This window comes from Dunckerocampus dactyliophorus, chromosome 14, assembly GCF_027744805.1.
Source record: "Dunckerocampus dactyliophorus isolate RoL2022-P2 chromosome 14, RoL_Ddac_1.1, whole genome shotgun sequence".
Taxonomy (NCBI): domain Eukaryota; kingdom Metazoa; phylum Chordata; class Actinopteri; order Syngnathiformes; family Syngnathidae; genus Dunckerocampus; species Dunckerocampus dactyliophorus.
In genome coordinates this window covers 8,662,902-8,680,776 of record NC_072832.1, presented here as the reverse complement: position 1 = coordinate 8,680,776, position 17,875 = coordinate 8,662,902, and the positions used below count along the sequence as shown (strand labels likewise).

The following is a 17,875-nucleotide window of genomic DNA, read 5'->3' as shown; positions in this document are numbered from 1 at the left end:
AAGTACAGCCAGTGCCAGCTAGGCAAAGCGTGTAAACAAAGATGCAAGAATAGTCGAACGGAGATACTGTGGGTTTGGTAAGGGAGTGATCAAACACTCGATTGGCGTAGCCCGTGTCATGTGACACAGCGGACATGTAGGATTTGCCGCCCCACGCCGATTGGTTTTCGTGATCGGCTTTGAAAAGGCGTTTATCGGCATACGCCAATCACGTTAATTTGATGGAAATCGGCCGATATTGATCGGTGGCCGATTGATTGGAGCATCCCTACTAATAACGTCGTTCTCCTCGATGCCACCTGATACAAACTGATCTAGGATCTATTTTGAAAGAGGCATCTTTAAAATAAATAAAGACAATTATCTGGCAAGAGAGAAAAGTACTGTAAGGTAAAGAGCTCATGTTCCAAAGCATACCACATCACAATGCCTCTCAACATGTGCATACTATGAATGCACATGAAGACTTTCTGAAGACAGGGAAATCAAATACTCTTCAGTGGTGATTTCAAGGCAGTAAAGCATGCGTTTTTACTTACTGAAGACTAAAGTGAAGGTAGCAAGACCCACAAACAAGAAGCAAGTGAAGCCCTGGCAAAGCAGCTCCAGGAAGGAAACGAGTATTAATAAAAAGGTTATATTCACAATCATATCAATTGTCCCTGAAAATGCAGGCACTAAATGGTAAATGACCAGTTTTATTTCAAACCCACTGTAATGTATAAAATCTGAACTTTCCAAATACTTCTGGACCCAAGTGTGTGTGTGTGTGTGTGTGTGTGTGTGTGTGTGTATGTGTGTGTGTGGAGCCGCCCATGTGTGTGTGTCCATCACCCTGCCACGCCAGCCCTGCACCCGCCAAGAATCCCAGGAAATGATCCGCTGCTGCAATCTCCCATTATAGCAGCGGGTTGTGGGAGGGGGCGGGGCCCTGGAGGGGAGAAAGTGGGCGGCACGGGCCTGCCCCCTTCGTCTGCCGTATGGCCTTTTCAGCTTGACAGAAGCTGTAGCCGGGTAGATTATTAGACTGCGATAAAGTGATACAAGTGTAGGTAAAAGACAGAGAACATGGAGCCCCCATTGAGAGCAAGTGAGTGGAGACTTGTTGATGCTCTAATAAGTGCAAAGACGTGGTATTTACGTCTCCACCAAAAATGGACCCCCAATTAACAGCCATTAAAATAGCAAAATGTACAAAATGTGCTTTTCTTTTAACGTCTCCACGGTGAATATGTCCCCATTTTGCCAAAAGCTCATTCCTGAGAGATGGCTGTCCTCATTTATAAATAGTTGCCAGGCTGTTTGTTTCATCCATCTGATACTCGACACCACAGGATCTCACAAACCTACACGCCAGCTCCAAGCCCCCATTCTGTCCCCCCATGATGGACACTCTCTCTGGGACAACTCCTCTATTTCTGTCTGGTCTGCGGCCCGAGACCCGCTGCCTCACTTCGGTCAGACCCTCCAAGACCCCGCAGTGGACCACATAGAGGGTCGGCGAAGACGGCCGCCAGAGCGGTGATACCCGGACACCCCCCTTATAAACGAGGCCTTTTGTTGCGGGGGGGGGGGGATTTGAGTCCAAATGATGAATTAAGGACTTGGAAGGTAAGGTAAGACCTCACCTGGCATTCTTGTTCCAACATAGAAAAAGTCAAGAAGGTAACCAAAAATATAACTTGTCTCTATTATCTCCTTAAAATCAAATTTTAGACATTGATTTCATGACATGTCTATTCTTAATTTGACTCGGATGCTTTTATCAATTCGAAGCATTTATTAAAAATATACTGTATATTTCGCTGGATTGTTTCTGTCTATGTTTGGACTTCTCAATGGAGGTCACCGTGGTGTCAGGTTTTAACGTTGGAAGCTGTCACTGGACAAAAATAAACCAGTCACATGCAAGAATAAACAGAAATCAAACCGTCAGCTTGACTTTTTGCATTTAAATAAGATTAGACACGACAAATGCACACATTTGGACCGCATATTAAGAGTTGTTTGTAAACTATTTAAATGCAAAGTAATGTGTAAGGCACAACATGGCGGTGGAGCAGTAGGGCTTAGATGTTCTCTAAATACTCGTGGATGGCTTCCAGGCCTGAAGATATTAATGAACATTTGGATGCTCTTCAGTCTGGCAACTAAGTTAAACCTAAAGCACACGCCTGTGATGTTCCTACTACTGCTTCTCCTACTCATTTTATTTTTTTATTTATTATGTTGAATTGTTACTGGGTAATATCATTGTGTATATTAATATTATTTTTGTGGCTGGAGTTTAACAATGTGGCAGAAACTCTTTGTTTTGTTTGGTTTAGCCTTTGTCATGTCCAATTTATTCTCTTAAATTAAAATGATATCTTTAGCAATGGGGGCCGCATGTTGGCCTAGTGGTTAGCATGTTGGCCACACAGTCAGGAGATCGGGAAGAGGCCCTGGGTTCAAATCTCTTTTGGGCATCTCTTTATGGAGTTTGCATGTTCTCCCCATGCGTGCGTGCGTGCGTGGTTTCTCCGTGTACTCCGGTTTCCTCCCACATTCCAAAAACATGCATGTTAGGTTAATTGGCGACTATAAATTGTCCATAGGTATGAATGTGAGTGTGAATGGTTGTTTGTCTATATGTGCCCTGTGATTGGCTGGCAACCAGTCTAGGGTGTACCCCGCCTCTTGCCCGAAGGCAGCTGGGATAGGCTCCAGCATACCCCCGCGGCAGAGAAAATGGATGGATGTTTATAAATGAGCAAAAGTACAGCCAAGATAATTAGCAAGCCAGATTTGTTTGTTTTTAATCAACTTTTTCAATGATACAGGATACATTTTGTACTTGAACTAACGGTTCAAATTTGATATATACACTTACCGGACATTTCATTAAGAACCACGCACAATGATATGTACAATATTGCATTCGATCTAATAAGCTCTACCATTAAAATAAGAATAATGATCAGTATTGATTGGCAATATCAGAGAGAGGTACAGTGGTTTATAACTGCACTGCATCACACTGAAAGTTGTTTCTAATATTCTGGGCCTCGTGCAACACAATAAGGACATCACAAATATTAGAAATGCCTCTCAGTATGATGCGGTACAGTCGTATGGAAACCACTATTATCTTTGTAAAGGCAGAACATTACACTGGCGCACGAGCGGAAAAAAACCCATTCATGTTTCCTGGGCTCTGTGTAAGCATGTGCTGATTTGAAAGATAATGCACACATCATTGTCCGTCTAATAAACCACTAAATTGATGAACATAACTGATTATTGTGAACAAAGGCGTTATAATGTGCGACTAAGCCAAAATGCGCATGACAGCTGGTGAATGTGTTTTTATGTGTACATTTGGGTGGATAGGGAACACTGAAATGTGCATTTCTGGAAACATCTGTGTACAACATTGTGTTATTAGCTATTGTAGTACACTGGTAGGATATGTATTTCTTCAATCTCAGTTATGTGTGTGTGTGTGTGTGTGTGTGGATGAGGTCATTCAAAGTTAATGCAAATAATTGATGCCCCAAAATAACTCACGTGAGTATGTCGTTTGTGCACGTAGCAACAGTGCAGGTTGATGTAAACACGCTTGTGAAGGTCAGGCCGTTAGAGTGCAGGGATTTACCGGACTGTTTTCGGAAACACATACTGTACTGAATTTTGTAATGGCAGCACACTATGTATCACATAGCAACAAGACACCTTTTAGGATTTTTGGACTTGGTGTTGGGTTGCTAAGTGTTTTTAGTTCTTGATTTATGACCTTTGGACTGGGCTGTCTTGCACGTGTCTTGTCAGTTCAGCTCTGTTTCCCGCATGTCTGCGTGTGTCTAAAGAGTGTCTTGTTCTATCATTTAGGTGTGCTAGTTTAACCCTCGTGCAGTATTGCGTATTGCGTATTGGGAATTTAGCTTGACAATATCCAAACATACAGTTTTTTCTCTGCATCTACAAGGTCTACCTGGATGACCTTGGTATCAGAGTAAAGGGGAGACTTTGGTGGTTATTATGGATGTGAAAATTTACACATCAATGCTATTGGCTAAGTGTAAGTGAAGCTGCTATTTCCGGAAGTTTTAGCAGTGCAGGAATAATACTAATATCGCTGGAACGGTTACGTTTTAGCTTTTAAATAGGAGTGTCACAAGACCTCATGTCACAAGCTCTCGCAAGATTAAAACGTTCAGGAAAAAACACTAGGCCTGGGACGATAATAAATTAATTAATCACACAATAAATGAAAATTAACTCCACAATTTTGCTGGCGTCATTACATTGCCATGTGCATGCGTGTCTGTTTGTCATTTTCTGCTTCCAAACAGGCAGGAAGAGAGATCACTTTGTGCATTGGGTTCAGCACCTCAGCATGTTTGTTCCATAGAAGAGCGGCGTGAAGGAAAAGAGCCCTTTTGTCAATCATACAGCCTTTGTCTCGGCAGGTAGCATACACGCAGAGCGCAGAAGATTTTAATGTAGTACAATTAGTAGTAGTCATAATTTTTTTCATTTTACTTTTCCTAAATGTAAAGTAAAGTTTGTTGCCTTGTTTTCGACATTTGCCCATTTAAGTTCTTGTGGTTTTAGTTTTCCCTAAAACGAGTTGTGTTGAGCTTTTACTTGACAGATTTAAAAGGTTAATTAACTGTAATTGCACATTTCTGTTTATTCCTGTCCAGTTATTCTTTCTTCTATCTTGGAATAACACCACTTAAACTACGCATAAAGGCCAGCATTTTCTCATTTCTCTCTTTTTTTGCGTCACTGTTCGGTGTGAACAGCATAGACACAAAATCGGAGGTCAAAGTAAACTTTTCTGCTTCTGCATATCAGAGGGGTTCAGAGACTAACTTCTACCACCCTGATGTGTGGAAAGAAGGGCTGTAACGGTACGCCATTATCACAGTTCGGTACGTACCGCGGTTTTACTGTCACAGTTCAGTTTATTTTTGTCAGGGAACAAAATGCAAAACACAAAACTTAGCTTGTGTAAACAGTTCAATGGTTTTTGAACTCAACAAACTGCTGGCAAGTAATTATCCTATAAATACAATTGTCGAATAAAAAATAAAACGTTACTTACAGTATTTCACACACTTTGAACTCTGCGGCTTAAACAATGATGTGGCTAATTTATGGCTAAAAGGACTACAGCTCCCGTGATTCTTAGAGTGTAGCTTCAGGAAGTATAAAATAGTCACTTTTACACTCCACATTGCTTAACTGTAATGCGCAGGCTACAGGATCATTGCACGGACAGAAGAGATGATCATAGTTTTAACCATTAGCAAGCTAGTGAGCTAGCTAGTTAGCCTACAATTTTTTACTGTATTCTAACCTTAAGAAAGGGTTTAAAACGGAGTAAGAGAGAAGGACAAAGAAGCCAAAAACATATCACTTCCACACGAAATGGGAGGGGAACTTCTTTTCACTCTATCATGTCGGACAGGCCATGGTTGAGTCCATGCAGTGTGATGGTAATCTAATGTCATGTCTCAATAATGGAACATTACTGACTCCTAGTGGCCAGAATACAGTGTTCCCTTGCTCTATCGCGGTTCACCTTTTGTGGAGTCGCTGTTTCGCTGATTTATTTAGTGCTTCTTTTTTTTTTTTTTTACTACAGCGTATGAACGCTGCCAAGGGCCAAGGGCGAAGCCTGGCCCTTTAAGAAGAATTGCATTGTGGGAAGTTGACTGTCTCGCTTTCCTCTTTTGTCTGTCTGCACTGCCCATTGTTTTCTGTGTCCTGATTGGCTGTTGACCATTGTCAATCAATCTCCGTGCTGCACTGCCATGTTTCCTGTGTCATTGCTAGCTTGCTTGCTTGCTAGCTTGCAAACGAACCTTCGGTTTGAAGGAGGTGGACTGCCACAGGAGTGGAATACGCGTGAGTGAGTTAATCATTTCTTGTATCCTACTTGTAGGTTGGTCATTAAAATTCAAAAAAGGTTTGAACTTTTTTGAAAGTGTTTAAACAACAGAAATGTGAGAAAATGTTATTGCCTGCCTGAAAAAAGTCAATAACGTGTATGGTGAGGGGTATTATAGCCTTAAAACATATATAATAATTGTAAAAAAAAAATGAAGTTGGCTACTTCTGCGGATTTCACTTATTGCAGGCTATTTTCGGAACCGATCCCCCGCAATAAACGAGGGAACCCTGTACTACATATACCTTTGTCTCAAATATTTTTTGACTAATAGTACACCATAGTCAACCACAAAACAGCAATCATTAATTAATCAATTAATTATTGAAAAAAAGCGCTAAGAGCGAGGGAGCGATAATCGAACCGCAATATTGCAAGGGATGACTGTAACCTATATGAGCTTTGTGTTATAGGGGACAAAAGTAAATTTGTGTAACATCTACAATAATAATACATAAAATTGATAATGAAGACGTGGATCGATGCAGACAAGTGCAATAGTAACAATTTGAACAGGGTGAATTATTAGCTAATTTTTTGTAAATTAAAGTTACTTATTGCCTAAAATGCAGCAATAATAGTGCAATGCTGGCACACCACTTTCGTCTTATCCACTTGCCTTTGTCCGTTTACATATTTTACAGGCAAGACAAAGTCTACAAAAACAGGGGACTAACGTTTTCCAACTCTGGCACTATCGCTAGCCATGAATCCCACTAGTTAAAAGCTGGACTGCACTGTTTTCATCTGCCTGAATCTTCGCTTCCGCGCCAAATGCTTCACTTTCTCGTGTGCTTTTAGGCTTGTGTAGATGCGAATACAAATGCAAAGACAAATGCAAAGACATGTACCATTACACCTACAGAGTTGAAATAAAATGTCACTTTCTGACAAGAAGTACTTTATATGTCACACACTTCTTGCACTCTCCCGCTTATGCGGGTTCTGTGTGAAAAGACAAAGATGTATTCATCTGTGCACTAACGCTAATGCGCCAATTCTGTGGTATCTCTGTGTGAAAGGGGCTACAGATTCTTTTTGTGTTTCAATTTCCAATAAACTGATATTCTTGAAATCTTATGTTGTTGTTTAGGTTGATATACAGTATTTCAAAATAACAACAAGAAAAATTCACCCACCCCAAAAAACAACTTTCAAACTTGAAATGGTATAAGAATGGTCATGATTAAAATGGTAATTCTGCTTTTGTTTTGCCTTGTAGGACATTTTCAGGATATGTTTGGACAAAGGACAAGTGAGATGCACAGCTCCGTAGCAGCTGGAACCCTAAACTCAGGGTTCTTGCGTCCAACAGTTAAAAATGTTATGTTTGAATGAATAAGTGAGCCGCTGAGGACACAACCCACCCTGCATCATGACTTCAGTGGAGAAGCGTCGCTCAAGTCGCTCGAGACGAAAAAATGGCAGACATCGAAAGTACAGCGATGGAGGCTTTAGTGACACCTCGAGTGGCGGATCCTTCCTGGACGAGACTGACCGTGAAGTCAGCAGTCTCACAGACAGAGCCTTCAGGAGTCTCTGCATCGGCGATGAAGCCGTTTATAATGACTCGGACCTGGGTCCTTCATCACCTTGCATCCAGAGGGACAGACAGCTGGCCTTTGTTCAGAGTGGACTCGAAAGAGAGGACGGCGGCAGAGAGGAGCTTAAAAGAGCTGCACATGACAGCTTCAGCATGATGGTGCAGCAGTACGGACAGGACTGGATCCATGAAGGAATGTATGGAGTACAGATGAATAGAAATCCACAGTGGGATGTTTATGAAGACAGCACACAGGGGAGGCTTTCTGCCACATTCCAAAATTCCTTTATGGAAATGTCCCAGCAAGAGAGATTTTTTAGAGGAGACCACCTGGGCTGTTTCAGCAATGGAGTGTCAGATTTGAGTTTGCAGCATCGAAGAAGTCGTTCCAGAGTTTCTTCTCTTATCAGAGCATTTAACTCTGAGGATGGAGCGGTTATGGATGGTCAACTCAGAGAGTGGAACGATGAGGCAAGCTGGACTAGACCAGCTCTGATAAACATGCCTACAACGTATCAGCAAAACTTTACCAATGGTCACTTCCCCCTGACTGGCCAGTTCTCATCCCATGATGTCAACCTTTACCCCTCTGAAGCAGCTGCAGTGTCTCACATGAACACTGCCTCCTCTTTCATGGCATCGTCCCACAGTCAACACAGCATGATGACACAAGTGGACTGCAACACTAACTTCTTCATACACAGTGAGTTCAGTCCCTTTAGAGTATGGAGAGACCGTAACAGGTTCCCCTTCCAACAAGGGGAAGTCTCAGGGTTTATGCGTTGTTCAGAGTTCCCAAAGTGGGGCCAAAAACCCAAGCACAAAGAGCTATCCATGGAACCCCAAATGAATGGCTCCTCTATGTTTCAAGAGAGAAGTAGAAGGAACCACAGGACTATGATAACACCTATTGTCCCAAACAATCCCTCAACATCCAACAGGTTACACAAAGCTTCCGCCTTAGAGAAGCGCTGTGAATCGGACTTGGCTGTACATTATCCACAAAGGATGAGGACACACAGCCTGGGAAACAACAGACCTCCACCTAAGCGGCCATCAACTGCATCACCCGCTACTGAGATGTCTTGCCATGTTAATGACACCATCAGCTCTGTTAAAGACATCCAGCAACAGATCAAAATAATGACTGGAACTGAAACGGCAGTTGATAAACAAGGAGCACTTTGCAATGACAACTTCACGCCATTTGGTTACAATGCTGTAACAATGGAGCAAAATGTTCCAACCTGCAACAATCTGCTCTCACCAGAGCTTCCTGTGTCCCAAGCAGAGCCATCTGAAACTAGTCAGTATGCAGGTTCTCCCCAACTTGTGGAACATGCTCCAGTGCGTGCGGAAAGCAGGGGGGCCACTCCTGATGTCAGAATGTCAAGCTATAAATCCAAAGCCAGCCTCCTCTTCAATCTCAAAGACAACAGGAAAAGAGTCAAAAGTACCTACAGTCCGAGCAAATTCAAAAGCTTTGAGACAGTAGAAAAAAGCAAAGACATGCCTCTCCAGCAATCCAAGGACACTGTGATTGATATACCGGAGGATCGACAACCAGATGGCCATGAATGCAGTTGGACGGATGTGACTTCACATCAGTGTGTCAAACCGTATTACAGCCCTAGACTCTTACCTGGAGGAACAAATTCTCAGCCCACTACAGGCCACATTTCAGACTATAACCCTGCTCAAAGTCAAGATGAGAAGGTTCAAAATTACCCCAGTAATCAACTGACTAATGGGCAGAACCTCACTGAAGTCCAGCCATCATTTACTTCCTGCAGGCAAGATGCAGACGTGCTGAAGCAACCTGATCAAGACTATTCAACAAACAAGGATTTGAATGAAGCACATGTGAGGCAATCTGCAGAGGTGGCTGGCTATCAACTAACAGAAAGCAAACAGGATCATAATGTTTCAAAGGAAAGGTGGATAACTTCAGACACAGCAATCACAGAACAATTCACTTTGAAAGCAGCTGCAGTGCCTTGGAAACAAGACCAACATGCTCAGGCTAACATACAAGCAATCGCCATAAAAGAGGGGATCTGTTCACCCAAACACAAAGGTGAAAGTCAACAGAGCATAAATAAAGACATCAAAAGGCAGCAGCTACACGCTCCACAGGTAAATGCAGATAAGGTATGTGCAGCAATGTTAAAGGACAACCAGCAACCAACTAAATCTAACACGCAAAACAGCTCATCATCAGTCCATGAAGTGGCTTCTTCTCATCCAAAGGTCAACCAAGTGAAAGATGATCAATTTACTGCGATCAAGACTGAGCAAAATATGACTACACAAATTAAATCAGAGCAGTCGCCAGTACAGATGCCTAAAGTTGAATGCTGGACTCGTATGGAGACTCCCAAAGATAAGTCTGCAGAACCAGCACGATCAGCCAAGACCGAAGTAACAATGACGGCGAAGGTGAACCCAGAACACCATGAAGCAAACGAGCAGGGAAGATGGAAAGAAACAGATGGAACCACTGAGGAAAACACAAAAGCCTTAACAACCCAATTCAGAAATGAAAAAGAAGAAACAAATGATGTTAAAGAACAAGCTGAACACAGAGAGAGAGAAGTCAAAGAAAAACAAACTGACATAGAGGAGCTGAAAGGCATACATGTAAAAAATGAACAGCTGATAATAGAGTCAACACAACGCTCCCAAAAAGATGGCTTTAAACTGGCTCAAGATGAGGCTAAACCAGTCAGAAGTGAGCAAGAAGGCGAAAAGAAAATGGAAGAGCAAGTAAGAGAGGAAAAGATTAAAACAGAAGCAAAGCAAATAAACACATACAAAGCAAAACTAAAGCACGGTGGCACAAAGACAGATGAACAGAATGTTGAAGATGTAAAAGAGAAGAAAGCTAAGGCAGAAGAATTTCAACCTAAAGCAGAAATACATGAAGCTAGAGAGGCTAATTCTGTTGCCAGAAAAGTGGAACAGGTCAAGATGGAGCAAATCAGCATGGATCTAGCTAAAGTAGCGCTAGCAAAACAGCAAAACATAAAGGAAAGGTTAACAAAACCTACAAATCTAACAACAACACAACACGTCAAAAGTGAGCCTAATAAAGTCGAGCGTGTTAAGACGGAGTTAGCCAAAGCTAGAGCAGAGTTAGCAAAGATAAAGGAGAAAATGAAGGGAGAGCACAAGGAAAAAGTCAGAAGTACAATAACCACAAAGGAAGAAACAACAAAGGAACAGGTGACTATCAAGCAAAGCAAAGAACAGCCTCAGACACAAACACATCAACAAAAAGAGAGTCCTTCAAAAGCAGATCATTGGGATGATTATTATGAGAGTCTTAGAGAAAAATACGGCTTTACGAACTCGGTGTCACTTGGCAGAAACAAAGTGGCTTCAAACGATGCCAATGTAACATCAGACCTATCACTTGATAATGTTAACGTTGATAACAGTAAATCTAAGCATGATAATCCCGCTATTATTGATGGAACCAAAAAGCAAGTCAAAGAGGAAGTAAAACCCAGTGAGAGTCTTTATGTTTACAGTGAGACATCCAAAGAATTCAAATTATTACCTACTTGTGCAGAAAAAACAGTAACTGATGATACTGGTTCAGAAAAAGGAATGGATGTCAAAGTTGAAAAGTTGAAAACATCTGATGTCAAGTGTCATGCACAGCAGACACATTCTGAAAGAAAACATAAGTCTGAGGGTGGTGCTGTATCAAGTAAAGGCCTACATGTTACCGCTATCAAAGCATCGCCCCATAAAGAGAAAACTCAGACTAAACAGGAGATTCTGACTTCCAAAATAAAAGCGCATGCTGAGAAAGAGATTTCAGCCATCATGGAAGTTTTTAAACAAATACCAGCTAGTCAGAATCTTCATGGAAAGCAGAGGCCCCCACTGCATGAGGTGTCTAGAGGCAATGGAAGCACAATGCCAAGTAATATTACTTCAAAACATCAGATGGGAAGAACATTAGGGGACCAACTTGTCAAGGCATGTCCTATCTTTGACAGAACAAGCGGTAAAACTCTCAATCCCTTGCAGAAAGACGTTCCTATAGACCCTATGAAAAGCAGTGACTCTGTACCTGAAGCGCCTGCAGTGACGAATAAGGTTGCCGGTTTCGTGAGCACAGATGGAGGCTTGATCGAGGAGCAGAAACAAGCAGGTCAACCTGAAACACAAAATAAGGAGCAGGAATCAAAGAAAAGTAAAGATCAACTTCTAGGAAAACCTGCAGAAAAGTCAGAAAAGGCGGAAGATGTCATTTGCAAACCTGCATTAAACTCTGATGAACTTATGGAGGAGTCGTCACAATCTACAAGCAAACAGAAAGAGGTCCACAAGGATTTTGTCTTAGGTCAGAGTGAGACCTGTGTGGCCAAGAGCAGTCCGCAGATCATGGGAATAGTTGTTACGGAAAGAAAGAATGACAAACGAAGTAATGCTGACGCAGACAAATCTTGTGTAGAAATGAGCATGAAGAATGAATTTTTGTTGGATATGTGCAAAGAAAATGAAAAGGAAACACATTCTACAGAGACTCAAATTAAAATCAGTATGAATATGCATGATGGCAATGTTACTGAGAAAATGACCTCTCCCCTGCAGCAGTGGTCTAATATCAGTGCAGGATCCCAAAGCAAAATAGAAGTAAAAGAAGGCCTGACTGGAAAAGATGCGACCCCCACACTCACTTTCAGTTCTATAAATAAAGTGACAACCGAAACTGAACTCCTTCACTCTAAACAGGACATAACGGCTGCAGAAACGGCAGGATGCACACTTAAAACATCTAAAGAAGACTCGGCAAAGAACCACCTCACATATCAAGAGGAAATTCATACAGGAGTAATAAATGTGCAGTTAAAGCAAACAGCAGCAAAAGTAATAAACTCAGAAATCAACTATGTCCAGGATTCCGACAAGGTTCTTGTACAATCTCAATCCCTCAAGCCACCCCTGGAAGAGGATGTTGCACCTTTCATAAACCCATTTAAATGCAGTGAAGTAGGGGATAAGAGTGCACCCCTAGAAAGAAAAGAAAAGAGCAATGACATGGCCAACTCTTCAAATGAGAATTTAAACAGACAAGCATCTCCAAAACCCAATGAGACACACACTGGAGAAATTAATCAAATGGAAGATGTCCATATAGACAACATTGCCATCAGTGTAGTCCCAGGAGGATCAGAGATTGGCAGTGTGGTGAAACATCCCAACACAACATGCTCTAATGTGGCTACAACTGATGAACATCAACAAGAAGCATTATCTAAACCTGATGAAAGCATGAGCAAATCAATCAAAGATGATCAAGATAAATATCCTGCTTCAAAAGGCTGTGACGAGCATTTGAAAGATAAGTTGGAAGACAAGCTAACTGTACAAGATGTCTTATCCAGTGTGAGAAAATTGGCAGACTCATTGAAGAACAAGAACATGAAGAGCCACAGCATAAACAGAACAGCATATAATGGGGAAGCAGACAGAGCACACATGACAAATGACACAACAGTAAATATACCACCCAATGAAGGAGACTACTTCCAAGTTCAAGGCATACCAGAAGTAAATACATCTTATAGAAGTAATAGTACAAATGTTGGCGATACGTTGTCAGTTTCAAAGGTAATGGAACATCCTGACCAACTAACAAGTCAGAGTAAATCAGAACCTTCAACATTCAGTATTCAGACAAGAGGAGTAGCAGATAAGAACCCTTCAAAACAGAGTGATTGTCCCTCAGAGTTGCAAAACAGTGGAAAGACAAAAGATGGGAATGAGACAAAACAGCACTCAGAAGTTCAATATAGTTTATCAGCAAAGGAAAGGCATAGCACAAGAAACTCACAGCCAACAAGGGAGGAACCTCAAGTTAAATCAAAACCCCAAAACCGAGTGTCTACAATTCCTGAGATATCAGCCCTGGCGGACTACGCCAGATTGAAAGTCATTGTTTCTGAAGATAGAGAAAACACAAATCAGGAATTCCCTCCACACAAAAAAGAAGGATTCTTCCCGCTGATAAAGTCTCGTCACAGCAGGCGCCCCGTGTTCACGTCTGACCCCCAAGAGCACTTTGCCAAGGAGAAAACTTTGCCAAAAAAGACAGACAGTGCCAAAGTCAACAAAGAACCCAAAACTGTTGTCTTTCCCATCACTGAGAGAGAACATCAACGAACTGGGATGTTCAAACTGGGAGACAGAGAAAGACTGGAAAAAAATAGTTTAGATCTCAAAGATCACAAGGGAATTTTGCAAAAACAGGTACAAGTTCTGAGTAAAATGACCCAACAAACTCAGGTTCAAAAGGAGACAGATGGAAAAGAAGTGCCTAAGTCTGGGAGACAACAAAATCTTCATTTTACACAAGCTACACCATCATCGTCAATCAATAAACCAAGAGAAACCCCTAAGTCACTAAAACTACTTGATAGTACAAATCCAAAAGAAAAAAACACTCTGGAGACAGCTGACATCGAAGATAGAAGATCAAATATAAGCCAAGTTGAAAAGGTTGTAGACAAAATCACTATAGACGGAACAAGCTCAAAAAAATCACAAAAAGAAAGGTTGGAAGCTTATTACGAAGAAGCAGAAGCCAAAGTAGAACAAGAATCAAGGAGAAGGGAATACAAAACTGCAGAGGACACAGGAGTGATGATAGAGGAGAGGATGGCTTTTATATCAGATGAGAGAAGATGTCCACAAAGAGATGTAGAAGGGTGGGAGAAACTAAATGAAACTGCACAAAGAATGGAGGAAGAAAGAAAAGCAAAAGAAATGGAAGGCAGTATAGCAAATCCAACAGACAATGAAGGAACTATTGAAAAGAAAAGGGAAAATAGAGCAGAAACTCAAGAGGATAAAGGGGGAAGTGTCGTGGTTGGGGAGAGAAACAGACTGAGCCAAGAGGAAAGAACCGCTCAAGAGGAAGAGCAAATAAGAGCTGTGTTCAAGGAGGAGCAACGTCTAGCCAAGAGGATTCAGGAGAGAAGACGTGCAGAGGAGAGCAGAATTAAACAGATTCAAGAGCGAGAGATGGAGGCGCAACAAAGGGGAGAAAGGCAGGTAACAGGTGAACAGGTGAGATGCGAAGACAAACAGGGAGCGAGTGCACAACCAAAAGAGGAGCAGCTACCCAGAGCTGAGAGTGCTCCTCAAGAGGTGAGCAGAGATGATGAGACCAGAGCTAAGAGGAAAGAAGAACATTCAACAGCTCTCATGGAGAAAGTGTCAAAGCCTGAGGAGCAGAAACGAGCCGCCCTGATGATGGATGCTCTTCAGTACTACACCATCGCCTCAACAGACAAGAAACTCAAAGAAAGACGAGTACGCTCTCCGGTACCCATTAAACAAAAAAACCATCCACCTGGGGCAAGTGAAGACACTGGATCCCATAGAGGATCACATAGGCCTCCAGCTGCAGCATCTCCTGCTCCATCACTCCCCCGCTCCAATACATCCTCCCCTTCTCTGGGAGCCAAACCCTTAATGTTCAGAGTGAAGGATAACACTACCAAAGGTTCTTCTTTCACCAAATCAGTCAAACCACGTTTCCATAAGAATTTTGGAGAAGATTCCAGAGTGGATTCACCCATGGAATGGAGAGCAGAGAGAAGGGAGGACGAGAAAGAGATAATGAGACGTAACACAGGAACTCCCATCCATCTTGACACAGTCACAGAATTAAACAGACTTGCTCCTATTAACGAATCCTCAATTGCTCTGCCTGCATCTTCATCAAAGGAATATTCAGCTCCTCTTCCCCACCACAAACCCTTCTCCAGGAGAAGCATCGCTCTGGATGAAGACGACTCTCATTCGGTCATCAGTAACATGTCGGAGGATGTAGGGAGTTTTTCCACCAGTGCAGCTGACCTAGCAGATTTACGAGGGTTGTATGATTATGAGAGGCCAGTATCAGCCTGCAGTTTCAGCAGTGATGTGTCTCGTTCGGGAAAACCTCCAACGGTTCCCCCAAAAAGTGACAAAGCCTTGCGCAGGGCAAAAAGGCTGACTACACGTAGAATACGGAAAGAGTTGACCCAAGATGCACCTGCAATCCCTGAGGAGAAACCACAACAGAGAACCTCCAGCAGGCCGTCTTCTGCCTCCGCTGAGGTATGGTCCTCAAACCGCCATGCCGTGGCTTCTCCGCATTTTTCCCCTCCTGTCTCCCTCACTTATGCACCAATTCGTGGGTCTAGCTCTAAGCACACAGAGAACCAGCACTCTCGCCTCATTTCTCATGCATCACCTCACTCCACCGTCTCTGTCTCCCTCCCTGTTGCCACCCCTCGTGTCACTGCACCTGTATCACTATCAGTTGCCTCCCATCATTCCACTGCAGCCATATCATATTCAGAAGCCACTCTTTGTTCCCCTGCACCTGTATCACATCCAGTAGCATCTCATTTCCCTGACTCACTCTCTGCTGCTTCCCCTCGTCTCACTGCACCTGTATCACACGCAGTCGCATCTCTATCGCAACCAGTCGCCTTGCCTCATTCCACTGCACCCATATTGCACCTAGTTGCCTCCCCTCATTCCACTGCTCCTTCATACCAACGTGTTGCCTCTCCTCACATCCCTGCCCCTTCGTCCAAACCGGTTACCACTCCTTATGCTCCTGCACCTGTACACCACCCAACTGTCTCCCCCCATGCTTCTGTATCCCATCACTTCCCATATGCCCCCCATCTAGTTGCCACCCCTCATGCCACTGCACCCATCTCCCTCCCAGTGTCCTCTCCTCATGCTTCTGCCCAAATTACCCACCCTACTGCTTCAAAGATGGTTGCTCATGTTCCTTCTTCTCCCACTCTCCATTATGCTACCCACCCAGCTGCAGTGACACAGTACCATGTACAATCAAGCTATCCCCACTCCTACCCACTGACCCAGCGTAAAGTGTTGCAAGACATTGGTTCTGGGCAGTATTTTCTTGTGGATGCACCCATTGAGGTGAAAATGAAGACTTTCTTTGATCCACAGACGGGTAATTATGTTCAGCTCAATGTTCGTGAGTCTGGACAAAGCATCTTCCAACATCAGCCCAAGCCAGTGTTCCCCCAGCCTAATTTCCAACCACATATGCAGCTCAAACAGCAACATGAGCTTCACTCTTATGGGTCGCCAGCTGATAAGCCTTTTCTGCATTACAAAGGCTACCAAGCTTATCCACAAGTATTTAAACCTGCTGGTATCTCTTCTACATCTTCCCAAAGATCATCCACAGGAGCCCAGGAGGAAGGATATTTTACAAATAGCTGCAACACAAATCAAAGCAATGAAAATGGACAGAAATCTGAGGGTCAGTGCTACAGCCCGGAGCAAACCCCGTACATGGATACAGTTAATGATATAAACAGAACACAAAACACTGTTTACAACACACAAGAGTCGTTCCCAGAGTGCGACACAAACAACCAGCTTGCAGAACGCACAATTTGTGAAAATGAGAACTCAGCTCGCTCAATGTTTCGACCCTGCGATATAATAACCATGAGTGAACTTGACGACTTCATGGAGATAACTGACTGGTGAGGGAAAATGACGACTAGCTTTGGGGTTGTGGTGAATGTCAGTATGCATAAACAATACATCACATAATACGTATTTTGTTCATGTTTTTCACGTTGAAAAAGTATCGGAATATTTTAGTGTGACCCTGTGATATGCTGAAGCTAAAATTTGTGCTACAGAGTTCACCATTCCATTTCCCTTTATGAATGTGAGATAGTACGATATCTCTCTTGTGTAAACACTGTGATAGCACAACTCCTGGCTTGGTGATGCATGTGTGTAAATGGTCAAAAGGTCTGCTGATGGTGTAAAGCGCTGTTTAAAGAAGCACGACGTCATAAAAGTTGTTGATCTGAGCTGTTGTGAAAAGTCAGAATTTAATGTTGGAAGTTGTGTTTTGCTGTGAAACAAAGCAGTGTGACATGGACTGAATGCACACACGAACTAAGTGCTCATCGAAATGACTACCTTTTAGAAATCACCTGACTGCTGCAGACTTCATTTTGTGACTTGAAAACACAATAAAAGCAGTAACAAAATTATATTACTGTCAGCATCCTGTTTTGACTCTTACAATATTCCCTGGGTCTATGACTAAAATTAAACATCTTTTTTACTGATTGCGCACGACAATTATGAAGGGCTGTTTAGAGAGCGCACTGGAGGAGAAAATGATCCTGGGTGAATTAATAAACAAAGACAACAGCTAAAATGTGTATGTGTTGTATTTTTTTCTGTACGGAACAAATCCTTGCCCACTGTACCAATGGGATCTAATGATATGAATGACTGAATGAAAATGTCATTTCTTTGATTTCCCTTGCCTGATACAAAAGAACACTGATGTGGTGGTGCATGCTCCC

The 17,875-nt window shown here is 42.6% G+C and overlaps 1 protein-coding gene and 1 long non-coding RNA gene across 4 annotated transcripts in view; one reads left to right on the top strand and one right to left on the bottom strand.

Annotated features, from left to right (window-relative positions):
* LOC129194119 (uncharacterized) overlaps window positions 1-17,875 on the bottom strand; it is a 29,855-nt gene that overhangs the window by 5,869 nt on the left and 6,111 nt on the right. Inside the window, exon 3 of the long non-coding RNA XR_008573688.1 lies at window positions 11,569-11,655. This is a non-coding gene — a long non-coding RNA (uncharacterized LOC129194119). The remainder of the gene's footprint in view (window positions 1-11,568; window positions 11,656-17,875) is intronic.
* On the top strand, window positions 1,367-17,688 carry LOC129194115 (uncharacterized). Of its 3 annotated transcripts, XM_054799048.1 has the most exons (3): window positions 1,367-1,611; window positions 7,164-15,608; window positions 16,333-16,458. In XM_054799048.1, exons 2-3 carry the CDS (start codon window positions 7,317-7,319, stop codon window positions 16,339-16,341), a joined length of 8,301 nt encoding a protein of 2,766 aa, XP_054655023.1. In that variant the 5' UTR covers window positions 1,367-1,611; window positions 7,164-7,316; the 3' UTR covers window positions 16,342-16,458. The 3 variants fall into 3 exon arrangements, with proteins under 3 accessions (XP_054655023.1, XP_054655021.1, XP_054655022.1); XM_054799046.1 differs by having other exon boundaries at window positions 7,164-17,688; XM_054799047.1 differs by having other exon boundaries at window positions 1,367-1,665; window positions 7,164-17,688.